General features: G+C 44.6%; 1 protein-coding gene across 1 annotated transcript in view; it reads right to left on the bottom strand.

Moving 5' to 3' along the window:
• Nucleotides 1-24,315, bottom strand: part of snapc3 (small nuclear RNA activating complex, polypeptide 3) — a 60,545-nt gene that overhangs the window by 8,068 nt on the left and 28,162 nt on the right. Inside the window, exons 5-7 of the mRNA XM_068030432.1 lie at nucleotides 21,591-21,740; nucleotides 9,269-9,351; nucleotides 5,496-5,660 (exon numbers count right to left, since the gene is read on the bottom strand). Coding sequence (XP_067886533.1) covers nucleotides 5,496-5,660; nucleotides 9,269-9,351; nucleotides 21,591-21,740 — 398 coding nt within the window. The remainder of the gene's footprint in view (nucleotides 1-5,495; nucleotides 5,661-9,268; nucleotides 9,352-21,590; nucleotides 21,741-24,315) is intronic.

The following is a 24,315-nucleotide window of genomic DNA, read 5'->3' as shown; positions in this document are numbered from 1 at the left end:
TCATAGTTTAGGTGCGTCTAGGTAGCAGCGATCTTAATATGATTGAATTTTACGTTCAGTTTGAGGGAGAGAAGAATGGATCCAAGACTAATATTTTAAACTTAAATAAGGGCAATTATGAGGGCATGAAAGCAGAGCTAGCTAAAGTGAACTGGCAAATCAGGTTAAGGGATAGGTCAATAGAGATGCAGTGGCAGACATTTAAGGGGATATTTCAGAATACATAGAGTAGATACATTTCAACGAGAAAGAAAAATTCCACAGGTGGGACCCGCCATCCATGGTTAACTAAAACAGTTAAAGATAGCATCAAACTAAAAAAGACTATAATTGCACAAAGGTGGGAGGCAGGTCAGAAAATTGGACAGAACATAAAAAACAGCAAAGAATGACTAAAAGACTGATAAGGATGGTAAAATTAGAGCACAAGAAAAAGCTAGCTAGAAACATAAGAGTTTCTGTGGATATTTAAAAAAAAGTTAAAGTGAGCATTGGTCCTACAGAAAGTGAGTCTGGGGTAAAGGCCAGTCCAGGTCTGCAAATGAAACCCGACCCGAGCCTGTCAGAACCACATCCGACCAGAGACCGACCTGGCCCGAGTCCCTTCGTTTTTTCCCGCGCCCGACCAGACCACTGGAACGTTCAGTTAAGCTAGCTTTCATTTTTCACTTTTTAAGCTTGATAAGCAACAAAAACTGTAACTGGACTTGAAAGGTTGTTTAAAAAGTACATTAAGACTGCAGCCATGTTCCGGAGGTGGTGATAGACTGCGTCTGACCTGGCCCGATCTGACCCAAGCCCGACTGCCGGACCCGGAACAGTGACCTGACCCGAACCCGACACATCGTCGGGTCCGGGCCAGGTAGCCATGCTCTAGTCTGGGGAATTAATAATGGATCATTAGGAGATAGCAGATGAATTGAACAGATATTTTGCATCGGTCTTCACTATTGAGGATACAAGCAACATCCCAGTATTAGCTCTAAGTCAGAAAATTGAAAGGAAGGAGGAACTCAAGAAAATTACAATCACCAGGGAAGTGGTACTGAACAAATGTTGCGAGCTGCAGGCTGACAAGTCCCCAGGTCCTGATGGACTTCATTCTAGGGTGTGAGAAGTGACTAGTGAGATAGTTGATGCATTCGTTTTAATTTTCCAAAATTCCCTAGATTCGGGGAAGGTTCCGTTAGATTGGAAAATAGCAAATGTAACTCCTTTATTCAAAAAGGGAGACAGACAGAAAGCGGGAAACTACAGGCCAGGTAGCTTAACATCTGTCTTAGGGAAAATGTTCGAAGCTATTATTAAAGATGTTATAGCAGGGCAGTTAGAAAAAATCAAGGCAATCAGGCAGAGTCAACATGGTTTTGTGAAAGGGAAATCATGTTTAACCAATTTACTGAAGTCCTTTGAGGGAGTTACATGTGCTGTGGATAAAGGGGAACCGGTGGAGGTATTGTACTTAGGATTTCCGGAAGGCATCTGACAAGGTGCCACATCAAAGGTAACCTATTGGCATGGATAGAAGATTAGCTAGCTAACAGGAAGCAGAGAGTAGGCATAAATGGGTCATTTTCTGGTTGGCAAGATGTAACAAGTGGCGAGCCACAGGCATATGTGCTGTGGTTTCAACTTTTTACAATTTATATAAATGACTTAAAAAGACTCTGCTTCCACCGCCTTTTGAGGAAGAGAGTTCCAAAGACTCACGACCCTCAGAGAAAACATTTCTCTTCATCTGTGTCTTAAATGGGCGACCCCTAGTTCCAGATTCTCCCACAGAGAAACATCCTTTCCACATCCACCCTGAAGGGATCGCAGGTATGATCGCTAAATTTGCTGATGACACAAAGATAGGTAGGAAAGTAACTTGTGAAGAGGGCAGAAGGAGGCTACAAAGGGATACAGATAGGTTAAATGAGTGGGCAAAGACCTGGCAAATGGAGTATAATGTGGGAAAGTGTGAAATTGTCTACTTTGGCAGAAAGAAAAAAAAGCATATTATCTAAATGGTGAGAGATTGCAGAGCTCTGAGATGCAGAAGGATCTGGGTGCCCTAGTGCATGAATTGCAAAAGGTTAGTATGCAGGTATAGCACATAATTAGGAAAACTAATAGAATGTAATTGTCTATCGCGAGAGGAATTGAATACAAAAGTAGGGAGGTTATGCTTCAGCTATACAGCGCATTGGTGAGATGAAATCTGGAGTACTGTGTACAGTAGTAGTCTCCTTATTTAAGGAAGGATGTAAATGCATTGGAAGCAGCACAGAGGAGGTTTACTAGACTAATACCTGGAATGGGTGGGCTGTCTTACAAGGAAAGATTGGACAGACAAGGCTTGTATCCGCTGGAATTTAGAAGAGCAAGAGGCGACTTGATTGAAACATATAAGATCCTGAGGGGTCCTGACAGAGTGGATGTGGAAAGGATGTTTCCCTGTGGGAGAATCTAGAACTAGGGGTCGCCCATTTAAGACAGAGATGAAGAGAAATGTTTTCTCTGAGGGTTGTGAGTCTTTGGAACTCTCTTCCTCAAAAGGCGGTGGAAGCAGAGTCTTTGAATATTTTTAAGGCAGAGGTAGACAGATTCTTGATAGGCAGGGGGGTGGAATGTTATCGGGGGTAGGTGGTAATGTGGAGTAATCAGTTCAGCCATGAACTTATTGAATGGCGGAGCAGGCTCGAAGGGCCGAGGGGCTTACTCCTGCTCCTAATTCGTATGTTTGTATGTATGTATCTGCAAAAAATATACTGAATGTGCCTATGTAACAGTGAATGGCTGTACTTCAAATTAATTCATAGTCTCTGAAATGTTTCCAAGGCATTTCCCAAAGCACAATACAAGTCTTTCTTCTTCCAAACTGCTACGTCAATCATTAAGTGATACTAATGGTATTCATGGAAAAATATACTGTCCAAATTGTCACCCTTTCTAACTACAAGAGGATGCACGGTTCAAGCAGCAGGAAAGAGGTAATCAGACAAACAAAAAGGCACTGTAGATTGAAAACGATAAATAAATGGTCCCTTTCTGAAGAACTGCCTGCTAAAAGCAATTATTTTACCAAGCTCTATGAAAGACAAAATCAAAAAAAATTAAAATAGTGTTATGACCGGGTGAGCAAGGGGTCTCAGGCTCCCCCTTGCCCTTTTCAGTGTTTGGCCATAACAGGGTTTCTGTTTTAAAACACAATGATTGTAGCTTACCCCCTCAGTGAGCCCTTTGCTCACTGCACTGTAATTGCAAATGAACTAATCAGACAGGTTTTCACAAGAAAGTTGCAAGTTTATTAGCCTCATCACTGTAACTCAGTTAAAAATTACTAAAATACACGACGCAGCCATGCTAGCACACAGACGCGAGAAAGACACACACAAATAGATACATAGGGGAGGAAAGAATTGCAACGGGGTGGGGGGGGTGGTGGGTGTTGAAGTAGAATTCATAATAAAGGAAATTCAGTTATTTCCAACTTGCTTCTCTGGTACTAGAAGGGTGAAGAAATGTCGGTCGTGCGGCAGAGGGTGCTACTGTGGATCCCAGAGGCAGGGGGTGAGAGAGAGAGAAAGACAGACAGAGACAGGCAGGGAGCGCGACAGGGAGGGAGGGCGACCGGGAGGGAGGGCGACAGGGAGCGCAAGCACAAGTGTGCGAGTGAGAGTGCGAGAGAGAATGCGAGAGAATGCGAGTGTGCAGGCGAGAGTGCGAGTGAGAGTGCGAGTGCGAGAGCACGAGTGAGAGAGTGTGAGTGAGAGAGTGTGAGTGAGAGAGTGTGAGTGAGAGAGTGTGTGAGAGAGTGTGAGTGAGAGAGTGTGAGTGAGAGAGTGTGAGTGAGAGAGTGTGAGTGAGAGAGTGTGAGTGAGAGAGTGTGAGTGAGAGAGTGTGAGTGAGAGAGTGTGAGTGAGAGAGTGTGAGTGAGAGAGTGTGAGTGAGAGAGTGTGAGTGAGAGAGTGTGAGTGAGAGAGTGTGAGTGAGAGAGTGTGAGTGAGAGAGTGTGAGTGAGAGAGTGTGAGTGAGAGAGTGTGAGTGAGAGAGTGTGAGTGAGAGAGTGTGAGTGAGAGAGTGTGAGTGAATGGGAGTCATGGAGAGAGAGAGAGAGAGAGAGAGAGAGAGAGAGAGTGAGTGAGTGAGTGAGTGAGTGAGTGAGTGAGTGAGTGAGTGAGTGAGAGAGAGAGAGAGAGACCTTCCTTCTCTTTTGTCTTCAAATTGCAGTCCCTTATCTTGCTGTGTGGCACAACTCAAACAGTCCCGTTTGGCCAGCAGGTAAGTCATACGACCATCTGTGTTTGAAATAGCAACCTCTCAGAGGGCTGCTGGTCTTCAGAGTCATCCAGACACTTGGTTGGAGAGTAGAGGTTTGTCTCTTACAAACAATGGCTCTCAATGCCTTTTGATCATCACGACTAACAAAACCCATCTCACTAACTGGATCAGGAAGCATTCCCATTATCTCTCTATTCAACTGTCTCTCAGAATGCAAACGGCAACCATGTTTTTAACTGTTTTACTCTGTGGTCCTTTTAACAAGTTATGTTCAATGTCCAGTTAAAAAGGTTCAAGTAGTGTCCCAAATGACAAAATTACATGCTTCCATTAGGCAGGTGCGATTTCTGTCACAATAGCCACCAAAAAGTCCTCCACGCGCTGGTATGATTGTTCATTTGCTCACTGGATAAACTCACTGAACCTACTGACCAGGAAGGTCTCAGGTTCAATTCACAGTTTGCGCTGAGCTACCTGATCTCAGCTGAAGTGGCAGTAGGAATATTACAATCATTTTCAATGCCCCTAAATTCGGGAGAGGAATAGATGAGTTCCTGCTCTTGACATCTATCCAACTAGCCCTGTTAGAAGCACATACTTGTGAATATTGTGAGAGGACAGAATCAAGGTCCCCCCACAACCCATCCCCTCTTTAGTTCAATACCTCAACATTACTTAGTATCAACACCCAAATATGAGCAATTAACAGTTAGACAAGGTAATGGAGAATGCACAGCACCTCTAGAATCATATCCCATCATTTGTCAGGTTGGGAGAAGGGAGAAAATTTAAAGAAAAAACTTCTCTAAACACAACATCTTTTTTAAAATCCAGTATGGAATTGAACTATTTTTGAAGTTGAATACTTGAGGGTAGAGAAGAGGAAATTCTTAAAAGTAACATCTGATTTTGCGATTATTTCATTTTTCCCTAGGTGTCAAAAAAGCTAGAGAAATGTCATTCATCACCACAGGCAGCTACTTTGCACGCTACAGAAAATCAGTAACACTCAATTAACAAAAAATAGCTGCTACCGTAATCACCATTATCCAAGCTAGTAGAATACAGCTTTTCCATATGTAACCAAAACATCATTAACGACATTTTGCAGCTCAAAAATTTATCATAGCTGTGGTGCATTTCATTCAGTGCCTCTCCGGCTGTTCGTACAAGCCAAGGGTATTTTATCTCACTGAGATTTGTAAGGTAGTAACTTTTCATGAAAATACCTGATGTCTGTGATGATGACCAGATGTTCACAATCACCTTGGTGGCAATATAAGTAGGGATAGCCAACTTTAATGCACATATCATTGAAAGTGTAGTCTTCCATTTTAGCTGTATGAAATTTCCCACAACCTCTGTCATGAGACTCCGCCCATTCAATAATTGTCCTAAAAAGAACGGGATAATTAGAGATAAACTTGTAGAGTAAAACCAATTGTGAAAGTACAAAAATACAAATTAAGTTACTTCTATTTAAATGGAGGAAGCAGTATTTAGCTAATTAAAGTTATGCTAATGTATAGATAGTTATTCCTGTAAGCTTAATGGAGTAATGGCAACCATTCATCAACGCATACAGGTCCAGTGAATCAAAAGAGGATATGAAGTTTGACGGTGGCATTCACCTGGTGTTCTGGCCAACTTATCCCATAACCAACTCCATCAATAAAAAAAATGGAAGTTAGCATTCATGGCACTTCTGGGACCTTCCTGTGCACGAACAGTAAACACTAGTTAGCTTGTACTCTTGGAGGTTCCCCCCACCCTGGGAACAGTACAATACAAAAATCGATGTAGGTGTAGCGATCAGGGAGGGGGATTGTGATATACTTGATCAAATTAGCATTGAAAGGGAAGTATTAGCTGTATTAGCGGGCTTAAAAGTGGATAAATCCCCAGGCCCAGATGAGATGTATCCCAGGCTGTTATGTGAGACAAGGGAGGAGATAACAGGGGCTCCGACACAAATTTTCAGATCCTCTCTGGCCACACGAGAGGTACCGAGGATTGGAGGACAGCGAATGTGGTATCATTATTTAAGAAGGGTAGCAAGGATAAACTAGGTAATTACAGGGCGGTGATTCGAACATCAGTGGTTGGGAAAATATTGGAAAAAATTCTGGAGAGACAGGATTAATCTCCACTTGGAGAGGTAAGGATTAATCAGGGATAGTCAGCATGGCTGTGTTGGGAGAGTTCGTGTCTAACTAACTTGATTGAATTTTTCGAGGAGGTGATTAGATGTGTAGATGAGAGTAAAGCAGTTGATGTAGTCTACATGGACTTCAGTAAAGCTTTTGATAAGGTCCCGCATGGGAGATTGGTTAAGAAAGTAAAGGCCCATGTGATCCAGGGAAATTTGGCAAATTGGATTCAAAATTGGCTTAGTGGCATGAGGCAGAGGGTGATGGTAGAGGGCTGTTTCTGCGAGTGGAAACCTGTGACCAGTGGTGTACCGCAGGGATCGGTGCTGGGCCCCTTACTGTTTGTAGTGTACATTAATGATTTAGACGTGAATATAGGAGGTATGATCAGTAAGTTTGCAGGCGACACAAAAATTGGTGGTGTTGTAAATAGTGAGGAGGAAAGCCTTAGATTACAGGATGATATAGATGGGCTGGTAAGATGGGAGAGCAGTGGCAAATAGAGTTTAATCCGGAGACGTGTGAGGTGATGCATTTTGGGAAGTCTAACAAGACAATGGAATATAAAATGGACGGTAGAACCCTAGGGAGTACATAGGGTTAGAGGGACTTTGGGGTACTTGTCCATAGATCACTGAAGGCAGCAGCACAGGTAGATAAGGTGGTTAGGGAGGCATATGGGATACTTGCCTTTATTAGCCGAGGTATAGAATATCGGAGCAGGCAGGTTATGATGGAGCTGTATAAAACGCTGGTTAGGCCACAGCTGGAGTACTGTGTACAGTTCTGGTCACCACACTATAGGAAGGATGTGATTGCACTGGAGAGGGTGCAGAGGAGATTCACCAGGATGTTGCCTGGGCTGGAGCATTTCAGCTATGAAGACAGACGAGATAGGCTGGGGTGTTTTCCTTGGAGTGGAGAAGGCTGAGGGGGGACCTGATTGAGGTATACAAAATTAGGAGGGACATTGATAGGAAGAAACTTTTTCCCTTAGCTAAGAGGGCAATAACTAGGGGGCATAGATTTAAGGTAAGGGGCAGGAGGTTCAGAGGGGAGTTGAGAAATTTTTTCACCTAGAGGATGCTTGGAATCTGGAACACACTGCCTGAAGGGGTGGTAGAGGCAGGTACACTCATGACATTCAAGAAATATTTAGATGAGCACTTGAAACGCCATAGCATACAAGGCTACAGGCCAAGTGCAGGGAAATAGGATTAGTTAGGACGGGTGGTGATGGTCAGTGCAGGCGCGTTGGGCCGAAGGGCCTGTTTCTGTGCTGTATAACTCTATGACTCTAAAAAATCAAAAATGTATGTGATTGCCTGTAAATGAATTACAAGTCACTTGAACTACAAGGTCTTGGATGCCATCTCAAATTATAGTCATTGTTATTTTTTATTTTGTATTCCTCCCCTTGCAGCTGGAATCTCCAGTTAAATATGATTTGGATTAAGAAGTTATCTCCAACAATGCGTCACATTTAGCCCAAAGAAATCTGAGACTTGTTGGAAATGATTTGATTGCATATCCACGCAGCTGGACAACAACATTCATCACATTTCTGCAGCTACTGATGTGCTCAACCACACTCTCACCTCCATCTTTGATGCCCAAGTCCCCACTAAAACTAATATGCCCTCTCACTCTGGTCACTCCCCCAGTGCATCCCTTATCTCTGCCGGCTTAAGTGCAAGGGACATAGACTAACGGTTATGGCAAACAACTGGTTTAACCATTCACTGCCAGATCTGTCTGGATCACAAAGCACCTTCAGGTCTTGCTCTCCTCTGCCAAAACTGCTCACTACTACAGAATCATCCTGAAATGCAAAGACAACCACTGGTTTCTTTTCACTATTGCAAACTTTCTTCTTCAACCTCCCTCTCTGTCATCTCCACTCTCACCAAGGGTGACGAGCTCAAAGATTTCCTTATCACGAAGACTGAGACCATCCAATTAGCTGCCTCTGCCACTTACTTCACTTTCCCTAGTCCACCAGGCCAAACCCTTTAAGGTTCCCCACCCCCAGCCTTGAGCTTGCATCTTTTGCCAGCTTCTCTTCTATCTCAGCACACATGCATGCCATCACCAGGCCGGTTATGCTCACCTGCGTAAGGCTGCCCATGTCTGCCCTTGCCGCAGCTCATATGCTTACGACAGGCTCATCCATGCGTTTGTTACCCTTAGACTTGACTAGTCCAAAAGACTGCTGGTCTCCCACATTCTACCCTCGGCAAACTTGAGGTTATCCAAAACTCTGCTGCCTAAGTCTTAACTTGCACAAAGTCCCAGTGACTCACCATCCCTATGCTCACTGACCTACACTGGCTCCTGGTTAAGCAACAGCCCCGATTTTAAAATTCTGATCCTAGTTTTCAAATCCCACCATGGCCTTGCCCCTCCCTATCTCTGCAATCTCCTCCAGATCTACAACCCTCAGATTTTTGCACTCCTCCAATTCTGGCCACTTGAGCATCTCCGATTTTAATTATTCCATCACTAGCGATTGTGCCTTCAGCTGCCAAAGCTCTAAGCTTTGGAATTCGCTCTCTAAACCGCCATCTCTCAATTTCTCTCTCCTCCTTTAAGGCAGTCATTAAAACCTACCTTTTTGACCAAGCTTTTGGTCATCTGCCCTAATGTAGCTAGGTGCTTAATAACGCTCCTTTGAAGTGCCTTGTGACATTTTACTACTTTGAAGACTCTATACAAAGACAAGTTCCAATTGTAGTAAAGGCAAGTAGTTACATACTTGGTTTCAACCTGTGCATTTGTTATCTTCAGCAATCAGGTCGGGAAAGGAAGTTACATAAATGTTGCATTATGCTACTTTAAGAGGACTACTGTACCTGCTTAAATCTCGGCACTCAGAATATCTCAAGTCATTATAGAAGGTTTCTTCAAAGAAGAAAAAGGCCGACTTGTACAAGTCCTATAAGAAAAAGTGTTTTTTATATTCATTGTGTACCAATACTTAATATAAAAAAGCAAACAAATTAGATAAAAAGACATTGATAAACTGGAAAAATGATTTTAAGCAGATGAGAATGGAACTAAGGAAAGTAAACTCAAAAAAAAATTACAGACAAACAGAAATAGAACAGTGAGAAACATTTAAATTGTGATTAATAGAATCCAGGAGGAATATATCCCATTAAAAAGTAAGAAGAAACTAGCCAGTAGTTACACACCATATATGAAGAAATGAGGGCAAAATAAAACTAAAAGGCGTACACTAAGTCCATAGACAAAAAGGGAATATGAAAAGGTTAGGAAACAAATTTTTTTTAAAAAGGCAAAATGAAACCACAAAATTAAAATATCAAGGTATAGTAACAGTAAGATATTCTACAGACACAAATATAATCAGCATGGGGATAGGGCCGCTAAGGGATGTACACTATAAACTCACAGGTAATGATACTGAAATGGCAGAAATATTATATACTTTGCTTCAGTATTTGCCAAGGAGATTAATATAGTAGATATAACATTAGAAGAAATCAAAAAAATATACATAGACATTTAAAATAGATATAATTGATAAACTAAATCAAATTAACAGGATAAAACCCCAGGTTCAGATGGATTGCATCAGTGTACATTAAACCAATTTAGGGAAAAGACAGCAGAGGCACTATTACATATATAATATATATCATGCTTGGAAGGATCCGTGATGAAACAAAAAATAAATTGAAGGAATTATGAAAACTAAAATTCAACTGTTAAATTGCACAAGAACATGGACACTTGTACTAGATACAAACTGGAGCAGCGGACATGTGACCCTCCTGGACTGGAAATGTATACCTCCCTCTGTTGAGGATAAAACTCGTTAACCTCATGTGACATAAATCTAGGAGAATGGAATGAAATTGAAAGGAGCACCATTGCATATTGATGATTCCTACCGACTTGAATGAATTAATAAAAGGTTCTGGAGACAGACTGACTCTCAGCACAAACCAAAATAAAAAGTGTGAAAAACGGGAAGCGGGAGAGAGAGTGAGCGAGCAGGAGTGGGGGGGGGGGGGGGCGGGGGGGGGAGAGGAGAGAGCGAGCAGGAGAGAGAGAGAGGGAGCGAGGGGGAGGGAGAGAAAAGAGAGAGATGGGGGGGGGGGAAAAGAGAGAGATGGGGGGGGAAAGAGAGAGATGGGGGGGGAAAGAGAGAGATGGGGGGGGGAAAGAGAGAGATGGGGGGGGGAAAGAGAGAGATGGGGGGGGGAAAGAGAGAGATGGGGGGGGGAAAGAGAGAGATGGGGGGGGAAGAGAGAGATGGGGGGGGGAAGAGAGAGATGGGGGGGGAAGAGAGAGATGGGGGGGGGAAAGAGAGAGATGGGGGGGGGAAAGAGAGAGATGGGGGGGGGAAAGAGAGAGATGGGGGGGGGAAAGAGAGAGATGGGGGGGGGAAAGAGAGAGATGGGGGGGGGAAAGAGAGAGATGGGGGGGGAAAGAGAGAGATGGGGGGGGAAAGAGAGAGATGGGGGGGGAAAGAGAGAGATGGGGGGGGAAAGAGAGAGATGGGGGGGGAAAGAGAGAGATGGGGGGGGAAAGAGAGAGATGGGGGGGGAAAGAGAGAGATGGGGGGGGAAGAGAGAGATGGGGGGGGAAGAGAGAGATGGGGGGGGAAAGAGAGAGATGGGGGGGGAAAGAGAGAGATGGGGGGGGAAAGAGAGAGATGGGGGGGAAAGAGAGAGATGGGGGGGGAAAGAGAGAGATGGGGGGGAAAAGAGAGAGATGGGGGGGAAAAGAGAGAGATGGGGGGGAAAAGAGAGAGATGGGGGGGGAAAGAGAGAGATGGGGGGGGGAAAGAGAGAGATGGGGGGGGGGAAAGAGAGAGATGGGGGGGGGGGAAAGAGAGAGATGGGGGGGGGGAAAGAGAGAGATGGGGGGGGGGAAAGAGAGAGATGGGGGGGGGAAAGAGAGAGATGGGGGGGGGAAAGAGAGAGATGGGGGGGGGAAAGAGAGAGATGGGGGGGGAAAGAGAGAGATGGGGGGGAAAGAGAGAGATGGGGGGGGAAGAGAGAGAGATGGGGGGGGAAAGAGAGAGATGGGGGGGGAAAGAGAGAGATGGGGGGGGGAAAGAGAGAGATGGGGGGGGAAAGAGAGAGATGGGGGGGAAAGAGAGAGATGGGGGGGAAAGAGAGAGATGGGGGGGGGGAAAGAGAGAGATGGGGGGGGGGAAGAGAGAGATGGGGGGGAAAGAGAGAGATGGGGGGGGAAAGAGAGAGATGGGGGGGGGAAAAGAGAGAGATGGGGGGGGGAAAAGAGAGAGATGGGGGGGGGAAAAGAGAGAGATGGGGGGGGGAAAAGAGAGAGATGGGGGGGGGAAAAGAGAGAGATGGGGGGGGGAAAAGAGAGAGATGGGGGGGGGAAAAGAGAGAGATGGGGGGGGGAAAAGAGAGAGATGGGGGGGGGAAAAGAGAGAGATGGGGGGGGGAAAAGAGAGAGATGGGGGGGGGAAAAGAGAGAGATGGGGGGGGGGAAAAGAGAGAGATGGGGGGGGGGAAAGAGAGAGATGGGGGGGGGGGAAAGAGAGAGATGGGGGTGGAAAGAGAGAGATGGGGGGTGGAAAGAGAGAGATGGGGGGTGGAAAGAGAGAGATGGGGGGTGGAAAGAGAGAGATGGGGGGTGGAAAGAGAGAGATGGGGGGTGGAAAGAGAGAGATGGGGGGTGGAAAGAGAGAGATGGGGGGTGGAAAGAGAGAGATGGGGGGTGGAAAGAGAGAGATGGGGGGTGGAAAGAGAGAGATGGGGGGGGGAAGAGAGAGATGGGGGGGGGAAAGAGAGAGATGGGGGGGGGAAAGAGAGAGATGGGGGGGGGAAAGAGAGAGATGGGGGGGGGAAAGAGAGAGATGGGGGGGGGATGGGGGGGGGAAGAGAGAGATGGGGGGGGGAAAGAGAGAGATGGGGGGGGAAAGAGAGAGATGGGGGGGGGAAGAGAGAGATGGGGGGGGAAAGAGAGAGATGGGGGGGGAAGAGAGAGATGGGGGGGGAAAGAGAGAGATGGGGGGGGAAAGAGAGAGATGGGGGGGGAAGAGAGAGATGGGGGGGGAAAGAGAGAGATGGGGGGGGAAGAGAGAGATGGGGGGGGAAAGAGAGAGATGGGGGGGGGGAAGGAGATGGGGGGGGAAGAGTGAGATGGGGGGGGGAAAGAGAGAGATGGGGGGGGGAAAGAGAGAGATGGGGGGGGGAAGAGAGAGATGGGGGGGGAAGAGAGTGATGGGGGGGGAAAGAGAGTGGGGGGGTTGAGTGTGGGGGGGGAAGAGAGAGATGGGGGGGGAAGAGAGAGATGGGGGGGGAAAGAGAGAGATGGGGGGGGAAGAGAGAGATGGGGGGGGAAAGAGAGAGATGGGGGGGGGGAAAGAGAGAGATGGGGGGGGGGAAAGAGAGAGATGGGGGGGGGGAAAGAGAGAGATGGGGGGGGGAAGAGAGAGATGGGGGGGGGAAAGAGAGAGATGGGGGGGGGAAAGAGAGAGATGGGGGGGGGAAAGAGAGAGATGGGGGGGGAAAGAGAGAGATGGGGGGGGAAAGAGAGAGATGGGGGGGGAAAGAGAGAGATGGGGGGGGAAGAGAGAGATGGGGGGGAAAGAGAGAGATGGGGGGAAAGAGAGAGATGGGGGGGAAGAGAGAGATGGGGGGGAAAGAGAGAGATGGGGGGGAAAGAGAGAGATGGGGGGGAAAGAGAGAGATGGGGGGGAAAGAGAGAGATGGGGGGGAAGAGAGAGATGGGGGGGAAGAGAGAGGGGGGGAAGAGAGAGGGGGGGAAGAGAGAGGGGGGGGAAAGAGAGAGAGGGGGGGGAAAGAGAGAGAGGGGGGGGAAAGAGAGAGAGGGGGGGGAAAGAGAGAGAGGGGGGGGGAAAGAGAGAGAGGGGGGGGAAAGAGAGAGAGGGGGGGGAAAGAGAGAGGGGGAGAGAGGGGGGGAAGAAAAGAGAGAGGGGGGGAAGAAAGAGAGAGGGGGGGAAGAAAAGAGAGAGGGGGGGAAGAAAAGAGAGAGGGGGGAAGAAAAGAGAGAGGGGGGGAAGAAAAGAGAGAGGGGGGGAAGAAAAGAGAGAGGGGGGGAAGAGAGAGAGCGGGGGGGGAAGAGAGAGAGCGGGGGGGGAAGAGAGAGAGCGGGGGGGGAAGAGAGAGAGCGGGGGGGGAAAGAGAGAGGGGGAAGAGAAAGAAAATATCCTGGATGGGTCACGGACAGAAGCTATTTGGTTTGAGTTTATAAATAGTCGAGGCATCATTACACTATTAGATGTTTTCTGTAGGCCACTAACTGGAGGACATGATATAGAGGAACAAATTGGCAGGGAAATTACAGAGAGGTGCAAAAACGATCGACGTGGAAATGGAGGATTTAAACTACCCTAATATAGACGGAGTTAGTAAATGTCAAAGGGCAGAGTGGGAAGATTTTCTGAAGTGTGTTCATAGAACTCTTTTTAAATCTGTATGTTTCCTGTCCAACCAGGAAGAAGGAATTGCTGGATATGGTTCTGGGGAATGAGGTGGGCCAAGTGGAACAAGTGTCAGTAGTGATACTATTATTACTGTTTCCTAAATGTATCATAAGGTTTCAGATAGCTATGGAATCGGACAAGGAGAAACCTGGAATTAAAATACTTAATTGGAGGAAGGTCAATTGTGGTTGACTCTTACATGCCCTCTGAAATGGCCCAGCAAGCCACTCAGTTCAAGGGCAATTAGGAATGGGCAACAAATGCTGGCCTAGGCAGCGACGGCCGCATCCCACAAACGAATAAGAAATTCAGTGCAGAGAGAACAGACCTGGCCCAGGTAAACTGGAGTCAAAGTGTCAGTGTGCAAACATTTAGGAAACAGTGATCACAGTATTATAAGGTTTAGGTTAGCTATGGAAAAGGACACAGAGCAATCTAGATTAAAAATACTTAACTGGAGGAGGACCAATTTCAGTGGGATGGGTCAAGTAAGTTGGAAAGGAAGATGAGCTGGCAAAACTGTATTGGAACAATGGGCTTCCTTTATGGAGGAGGTGGTTCGGGTAAAGTTGAGGTATATTCCCATGAACAGGAAAGGTAGGGCAACCAAAGCCAAAGCTCCCTGGATGACAAAAGGGATAGAGAGTAAGATGAAGGAGAAAAAGGGCTCATATGATGGGCGTCAGGTTGTTAGTACAACTGAGAACCAGGCTGAATACATAAAGTTCAGAGGGGAAGTGATAAAAGAAATGAGAAAAGCAAAGACAGAGTATGAGAATAGACTGGCAGCTAACATAAAACAGACCAAAAAGGGGAACTTCACATGGAGACAGAGGACATGGTTGAGGTGCTAAATGAATACTTTGCATCTATCTTTATTCAAAATCATGAGGGGTCTAGACAGAGCAGATAAAGAGAAACTTCTTATTAGTGGAAGGGTCGAGAACCAGAGGACACTGATTTAAGATGATTGGCAAAAGAAACAATGGCGACATGAGGAAACACTTTTTTTTTATTAAATGCATCAAGTGGTTAGGATCTGGAATGCACTGTCTGAGAGCGTGGTGGAGGCAGATTCAATCATGGCTTTCAAAAGGGAATTGTAAGCACGTTCAGAGAAAAGATTTTCAGGGCTACAGGCAAAGGGCAGGGGAGTGGGACTAGCTGAGCTGCTCTTGCAGAGAGCCAGCATGAATACAACGGGCCAAATGACAGCCTTCTGTGCTGTAACCATTCTATGATTCTAAGTCCAGGGCACTATAGACCAATTAGTTTTATGTCAGTAGTAGGTAAGGAGTAATAGAAAAACATCTGGAAACAGAAAATATAATATATTCAGCACGGATTTCAAAAGGGAAGGTCAAGTCTGACCAACCTTATTGAACCTTTTGAAGCTGTATCAGAAAGTGCAGATAAGGGTAATACAGTAGAGGTAATATAGTTGAATTTCCAAAAAAACCTTCGATAAGGTACCACATAATAGGCTCATGCCCAAGACATGTAGCAAGATGAATAGCAAGCTGGCTACAATGCAGAAAACAGATATTAAGGGTTATACGTAGTTACTCATTGTCAAATGGTAGGAAGTGGTATTCCACAAGGATTGGTGATATATTGACATAAACAATTTGGACTCAGAAATCAGAAGTATAATTTCAAAATTTGCAGATGACACCATATTCGAAGTGTAGTTAATACAGAGGACGACTGCGACAAAATACAGGTAAACATTAATAAAACAGAAAGGGCATGTAATTGGCAAAGGAACTTCAACATAGATAATTGTGAAGTAGTATATTTTGGTAGGAGGAATAAGGTTGTCACATATTCCTTGGAAAATAAATGTCTAAATGGGATGGAGGAACAGAGGGATTTACTACAATAATACCAGACCTGAGAGGTTATACCTATCAGGAAAGATTAATCAGGCTGGGGATCATTTCTCTGGAAAGAGAAGACTAAGAGGGTGACCTGAAAAATGCCTTCAAGATTATGAAAGCATTTGATACGGTAGATGTGGAGACGCTTCCACTTTCAGCCAAAACCACAACTAGGGCCCATAAAAATAAGAAAGTCACTAATAAATCCAATAGAAAATTCAGGAGAAACCTCTTTACCCAAGGAGTGGTAAGAATATGAAATGTGCTACAAGGAGTATGAGAGTCAAATAGCATAGAAGCATTTAAGGGGAAAACTAAATAAGCATGAAGGAGAAAGGAACAGTAGGATATGCCAATGGAGTTAGGAGGAGAAGGTTGCGAGGCGACTCGTGTGGAGCTTAAACATCGGCATGGCACTTTTGGACTGAATAGCCTGTTTCTGCTGTAATTACTTTGTAATAGCTCTTAATTAATCTCTTTAGTCAGGTTCAAAAATGAAACAGTTCCTAACATTTCATGAAGCAAATTTTGCTAAAACTCCTATTTGCATTGCATCTGGTTTTGCATATTTAGTTTACAGTATATTTGGTGGGTGTGAATATTATTTTAACCACTTTAAAGTTGACTAGCATCTAAATGGAAAGACAGGTTAATATTTCATGGATCAGTCTACAAAAGTCAGACTCAGTGAAGAGGCTACCTGCAAAAAACTCATTCATAACTTTTACATGCAACTGTTATACTTCTTTGTATCACCACTCACTTTAACAGCAGTTTAGTGACTCAAATGTCACATGCAGATGTGCACATTATTTGAAGAACTTCATAAAATCTCCTATACCTTTTGCAAAATATAGCATTGGTGTATGTATAATCCTTGTAGATATCAAGTTGGCAAATCACATTCCCCGTTTTTGCATTCTGTGCCAATTTATTGAGCTGCTAAAACAATTTCTTTTTTTTAAACGGAGTTTTTATATTTAATTATACACACACATTTATTTACCTAATTTTCTCCTCTCCTGAAGCCACTAACTCTTGTGATGAAGTCTGCCAAGCCCTTGGACCCTGCCCAATTGGCCATTCTCCCCTTCTCTAATCCGTGCCCCCCTCCCCCCACTACCACTATTTAGTCTTACTGGGGTTTAGCTTCACAGCTATTAGCTGCCTGATGCTACCTTTTCCAAGTGACCATTTTTCCTGGCCGAACGCAGACAGTAAGTCCCAATAAGCTTAAAAATTGTGGATTGCATAGATGATCCTACAAACAGAAGTACAGAAGAGGTTTACCAGGATGTTGCCTGGTCTGGAGGGTATTAGCTATGAGGAGAGGTTGGATAAACTCGGATTGTTTTCACTGGAACGACGGAGGTGGAGGGGCGACATGATAGAGGTTTACAAAGTTATGAGTGGCATGGACAGAGTGGATAGTCAGAAGCTTTTTCCCAGGGTGGAAGAGTCAGTTACTAGGGGACATAGGTTTAAGGTGAGAGGGGCAAAGTTTAGAGGGGATGTGCGAGGCAAGTTCTTTTTACACAGAGGATGGTGAGTGCCTGGAACTTGCTGCCGGGGGAGGTGGTGGAAGCAGGTACGATAGTGACGTTTAAGAGGCATCTTGACAAATACATGAATAGGAAGGGAATAGAGGGATATGGGCCCCGGAAGTGCAGAAGGTTTTAGTTTAGACAGGCATCAAGATCGGTGCAGGCTTGGAGGGCTGAATGGCCTGCTCCTGTGCTGTACTGTTCTTTGTACACTTGTTCAGCATAACTCACTGATAGCTATTAGGAGTGGTCACCTTGCACAGATTCAGGAGGCTAACCTTAGCACAGAATAGAAGTCTAACTTGGGATCTCTGGTCTGCATGGATTGGTAGTACAATAGGGGTGTCATTACTCATAGGACCATTCGATGAGTAGAGTGCTCATTCTTCATGTACAAATATGGACAGTAAGTATCAAAGTATTCAACTGTAGAGAGCACCACACTGCTACCTGTGCATTTCCCAGCAGCAGTCATTGCACAAAAAACTGTAGTGGTTAATCCTGCCTCATTTCTTCCCCTCCTGGGTTCCTTGGGCACGAAGACCAAATCCCAGTTGTCCTTGTTGAAAACATAACAGCATGGGAAATATGGGACTTTCTGGTTCAGTCCTTAAGTGCGCCCTGGTTGTTTCTCATTTTAATCCTCTGCCCCACTCCCACTCTGAACTCTGTCTCCGGCCTCCTATACTGTTCCAATGAAGCTCAACGTGAGCTCAAGGAATGGCACCTCATCTTTGATTAGGCACTTTATACCCTTCCAGCCTCAACATAAGAGCTCAACAATTTCAGATCATAACCACTGACCCCATTTTTCCAGACAGCAGCTATTGGTGATGATTCTGTTATTCCCATTTACACCTCTTCTAGACCCATCTTTTGTTTTTTCTATTCTATTACCATACCCTTTTGCCTTGCATCATCAGGGTGGCACAGTGGCGCAGTGGTTAGCACCGCAGCCTCACAGCTCCAGGGAGTGGAGTGTGGAGTTTGCAAGTTCTCCCTGTGTCTGCGTGGGTTTTCTCCGGGTGCTCCAGTTTCCTCCCACAAGCCAAAAGACTTGCAGGTTGATAGGTAAATTGGCCATTATAAATTGTCACTAGTATAGGTAGGTGGTAGGGAAATATAGGGACAGGTGGGTCGGCACAGACTCGGTGGGCCGAAGGGCCTGTTTCAGTGCTGTATCTCTAATCTAATCTAATCACTTTCGCTATTTAATCTCTCCTGTCTTCCACGCCATCACAGACCTTCCCTTTTCTTCTTTCTTCCCCTCTCCCTGCCTATGTGCTTGCTTAAAATCTGTTACATCGCTAACCTTTTACCAATTTTCTTGAATGGTTCGTAACCTGAAACATTAACTTTGGTTCTCTTGATGCTGCCTGGCAATGTATACAAACTCTTGTGCCTGTATCCTGTCCCTTGGTCCCATCACCCCGCCCTTGCTGATCTCTATTTTCCAATGCAAATTAAACATTTATCCTCATTTGCAAATCTATCCTTAGCCTTGCCCAACCAACCCTACGCTAAGCCTGTGCTTCAGTTTTCCTACTGACCCGTACAATGCCCCAATCCCTCCACCTCCACATTAACCCATTAGCTACAAGAGCCTCACTCAGTTGAGCTAATGTGCACATGGGAATCAGTTTTAATGAACAGATTCATGCTACTGAGCAAATCAGCCACTATAACCAGATTCCATAACAGGTGGATGTTTCAATACCAATCAGGAGCTTATTTAACAATAAATAAATGCACTGCTTTCCTCAACCCTGCCCAACTAACTTCCTTGGTTGTTAAATCTGAGGTCACTTGAGAGATTGCCCATGATTTGCTGACCAGTATAGCAACACGGTACCCTGGTACATGCAGCAATGTGGATCAAGTTGCAGCACCTATGGAGAGGGGTCTGCAAACTGGTGCTCAAGGCTTCTGGGCACCCTCTCAAACGCCATCTGGCAAGAGGATTTGTGAAGAGGAAATGGATAACTAGAATTTAGACTGTTGCTTGAAAACTTTTAACTGAATACATCATGTTTTAACACAGAATAATGTTATTTCCAATTATGTATGAAGGGAATACTTGCATTTATACAGCACCTTTCACAATTACAGAACATCCCAAAGTGCTTCACAGACAATTAAATACTTCTGAAGTGCAGCCATGTTGTAATGTAGGAAATACAACCACCAATTTGCACACAGCTAGGTCCCATAAACAGTAAAGATCTAAAAACTAGGTAATGTGTGTTGGTGCTGATGTTGGTTGAGGGCTGAATATTGGCTACGATACTGGAGAACTCTCCTGCTCTTCTTTGAAATGGCACGAGATATTTTGGCGCCTGAGAGCGCAGAGAGGGCACAGTTTCACATCTCACCTGCGCTGAAGTGTCAATGTTGATCATATTCTCAAGTCTCTTGCACGGGGCTTGATCTCTTGACTCATTCGAGTATTATTTGTTAATTGGCCTTCTTCAAATTCTGAATGCAACCTACTTATTGATGTCTTGTACTACCATCATTTGTATAGCTATACTTTCTATTCACTTTAGCAGCCAAATTTATAGCTGACAGAAGGGTTTTCCATTTACATGGCAGTCAATAGTTCTGTAAAAGGGAATTGTAATATTAGCTCCATTCCAATCAGGATACATTAAAAAAATATAGCCTGGAAACATGCATTTTATTTCTTCCAGTCTATTCTCTGGAAGGTTTCTGATTCAGTTTCGGGTATGCGCAGCCTCCCACAAGTGACCATTCTTCAAGCACAAGCATAGATAGCAACAACAAGCAATTTCAACACAAAATGGCATTGGACCTGATCCTGACTTGTTCTTCCTCAATATCCACAGACAGCTCTGCGATATGGATTTGTTAAACAATCAGGGATGATATTCCCTTCTCTTGAGCACTGAGGCCTACTGCAATTCCTCTACTGTTACCACAGCATTCTACATGGCTCAAATACACACTGCCTTGACCAACGGACAATTAATGCAGCTATGTATTGCTTTCATTTTCACTCCTATACTACAATATACCAAATTGTAAACTTTAGGTAATCCAAAACTCAGCTACCCATGTCCTTATTTGCAATAAATTCTCAATACCCAACACCCACATGCTTGCAGGCCTACACTTCCTTCCTGCTGAGCAACACCTCAATTTTACAACACTCATCCTTGTTTTTAAATCACTCCATGACCTCACCAGGCCCGATCTCTAATCTCCTCCAGCCCCACAACCCTTCAAGATATTTACACTCCTCTAATTCTGGCCTCTTAAGAATCCCCAATTTTAATTGCTCCACCATTGACGCCTGTGCCTTCAGCTGGCTGGGGCCCAAGCTCTGGAATTCTCTCCATAAACCTATCTGTTTCTCTACCTCACTTTCCTCCTTTAAGAGACTCCTTAAAGCCAACCTCTTTGACTAAGCCGTCAGTCATCTGCCCCAATTTCTCCTTATGTGACTCGGTGTATTATTTCATTTTACAATGCCCCTATGAAGTGCCTTGGGACGTTTTATGATGTTAAAGGCACTATGTAAATACAAGTTGTTGTATTAACTGTTAACTATGTTTACCAATAGGCTACATTTCTACAAACAGTATAATGCTTTTACTTATGTAACACTGTAACTGAGTCCTGACCATGTTAACATGTCAGCACGACTATATGGATCAAATGTTTCTGAAAAAGAGAAGACTGGTAAACCAGTGCACAATGCAGCAGTGTAATGGGTGAGTAAAGCTTGACAACAGGCTCTACATATGCACAGGACAATAATCAATACAAGGCGCAGAGATAAACTGACAGTGTGCTGTATTGTTGTTTAATGCTGATGCATTAATGAGCCAGTGCGGCTTGTAAACTCCTGTGGAAATTCATTGCAATGGTCCATTTCATCAGCTAGAGAGAAAAGTTCACCTCTTACTATGTGCACACCCACCTGCACATAAGCACCAAGTAGCTAGAGCAGCTAGAAAAGCTTTGTGAAAAGCAGCAAAACGTCATTTAATGCTGAGCTCCAGCTGATTTAAGAAATACACCTTCCTTTGTCACTAAGATCATCAAAACTGTTGTTCCCTCTGCCAAAGCTTTGGAAAGCATCCTCAGAGACATGGGAAATATTCCCTCAAAGGGGCCAAGAAGATTTTGAGAAATTAACTGCATTAGAATTTCCATGCTGACTTTGGTTGAAAGGTGAACATATTTGACAGATGGAGATACCTAGAGATAAGATTTATCCTTCAGCTTTTGTATACAGAATCTAACTAGATCAAAAAGGAACAGAAGAGTATACCTTGCTTATATGCTCTGGAGCTAGGTCTGGAGTGTTGCTGAATTCTCCACCAATCTGAAGATCACTGACACATGAAATGGCATCCCTTAGCTCAGTCAGTTTCTGACTACCCAACACGAGCAGGGTATGGTGGGGTTTCTTCTCCCTATGCTGTCAGCAAATAACTGAAAGGTTTCAGTGGCATTACAATGTCTTTGAACAGAAAAACACCATTATTTCACTAAACAAAGATAGCCACAAATAGACTTGTAAATTATGTAGCTATCAGCAAAATGAAACTCTTTCAACATGAATACAGAAACACCTGGTAATACAGTGAAAAGCGGAGTTACACAGCTGAGGAATGCTCCAGGTTTGATCCCCAAATAAACTAATCTCAGCCATAGTGACAGCAGGGCATTACAAGCAGCCTCAGCATTCGGCAAGAGAAACTCAGATAGGGCTCCTACTCCTAATGGCTATGCAGAACCACTGCTGAAGCCATTAGTTTGGATGTAAAACATAAAGAAGATCATGTGCAGCAGTAATGGCACATGTCAAATACCTTGTTGATATTAAAAAAGGTGCCCCATCTAAATATTACAGTGTGAACAATTAACAAGTTAAACGTAACATAAAACATACTTAATTATTAAAAGGATCTAAAAAGGATAAAACAAAGTACTTTCTAAATGGTGAAAAGCTAAAAAGCGTGAAGATCCAAAGAGACTTAGGGTTGACATACATTGAGCATCAAAATGCCATGGACAAGTACAGAATGACCACAGTATTATAAGTTTTAGATTAGCTATGGAAAAGAACAAGGAGCAATCTAGAATAAAAATATTTAATTGGAGGAGGGCCACTTTCAGTGGGTACATTGGAATCAAAGTTTGGCAGGCAAAACAAAGCAACAACTTTCTGGATGAAGTTAAGAAATAGAGACCAAGATGAAGCAGAAAAAGGGTGCATATGACAGATGTCAGGTCGATAAAACACGTAAAGAACTGGACTGAATATAGAAAGTTAAGAGGGAAGTATAAAGGAAAAAAGAGGGGCAAAGAAAGAGTATGAGAAGACAATGGCAGCTATCATAACAAGGAATTCAAAAGTCTTCTACAGGCATATAAATAGTAAAAGGTAGGAGGAGGAGGGGTGGGGCTGATTGGGACAAAAAAAGACCCACACACAGAGGCAGAAGGCATGGCTGATGTATTAAATGAGTACTTTTGCACCCATTTTTACCAAGGTGTAGCCAAAGTCATAGAGGTGTACCGGATGGGCAAAAAATTGATAAAAGGAAGGTTGGCAATACTCAAAGTTGATGATAAAACTGAAAATGATGGAAACTCTCAGCAGGTGTGGCATCGTCTGTGGAGAGATCAGAGTTAATGTTTCAGATCTGTGACCTTCCATCAAAACCCTTAAAGTTGATAAGTTATTAGGACTGGATGGGATGCATCTGAGGATGCTGAGTGAAGTAAGGGTAAAAGTGGAGATAAAAAAAAAGCTGGAAATACTCAGCAGGTCTGGCAGCATCTGTGGAGAGAGAAGCAGAGTTAACGTTTCAGGTCAGTGACCCTTCTTCAGAACTGGCAGATATAAGAAATGTAAAAGATTTTAAGCAAGTAAAGCGGGGGTGGGGCAAGAGATAACTAAAGAGATGTTGATAGGACAAGGTTACAGAATAGCTGGCCAGGTGGTCATGGAGCAAAGGCAAACAATATGTTAACAGTGTGCTGAAAGACAAAGCATTGGTACAGATAGGGTGTTAATGGACTGAAAACTGCACAACCACAAGCACAAACATGAAAAAAAACCACAGTGGGTAGAAACAAACTGAACAAACTAAAATAAAACAAACACAAAAAAATAAGAAACAAGAAAAAAATGTTCTCACATTGAACAACTTCTCCTTCAACTTCACTCACTTCCTTCAAGTAAAAGGTGTTGCTACGGGTACCCGCATGGGCCCTAGTTATGCCTGTCTTTTTGTGGGATATGTCGAACATTCCTTATTCTAGTCCTACTCAGGCCCCCTCCCCCAACTTTTTCCGGTACATAGATGACTATAATCGGTGCCGTTTCTTGCTCCCGCCCCGAACTGGAAAACTTTATCAACTTTGCTTCCAATTTCCACCCTTCTCTCACCTTTACATGGCCCATCTCTGACACTTCCCTCACCTTCCTCGACTACTCTGTCTTCATCTCTGGGGATAGGCTGTCTACTAATATTCATTATAAGCCCACCGACTCCCACAGCTACCTTGACTACACTTCTTCACACTTGCCTCCTGTAAGGACTCCATTCCATTCTCCCAGCTTCTCCGTCTCCGACGCATCTGCTCTGATGAAGCTACCTTTCATGACAATGCTTCTGATATGTCTTCCTTTTCCTTCAACCGAGGAATCCACCCCCCCCCACTGTGGTTGACAGGGCCCTCAACCGTGTCCAGCCCATTTCCTGCACCTCTACCCTCACCCCTTCCCCTCCCTCCCAGAACTGCGACAAGGTTCCCCTTGTCCTCACTTTCCAGCCCATCAGCCTCCATATCCAAAGCATCATCCTCCGCCATTTCCGCCACTTCCAGCGTGATGCCACGACCAAAGGCATCTTTCCCTCCCTTCCCCTGTCAGCATTCCGAAGGGATCATTCCCTCCGCAACACCCTGGTCTACTCCTCCATTACCCCACCACCTCGTCACTTCCCACGGCATCTTTCCCTGCAATCACAGGAGGTGTAATA

This window comes from Heterodontus francisci, chromosome 4, assembly GCF_036365525.1.
Source record: "Heterodontus francisci isolate sHetFra1 chromosome 4, sHetFra1.hap1, whole genome shotgun sequence".
Lineage (NCBI taxonomy): Eukaryota > Metazoa > Chordata > Chondrichthyes > Heterodontiformes > Heterodontidae > Heterodontus > Heterodontus francisci.
This window is presented reverse-complemented; position numbering and strand designations above follow the sequence as displayed.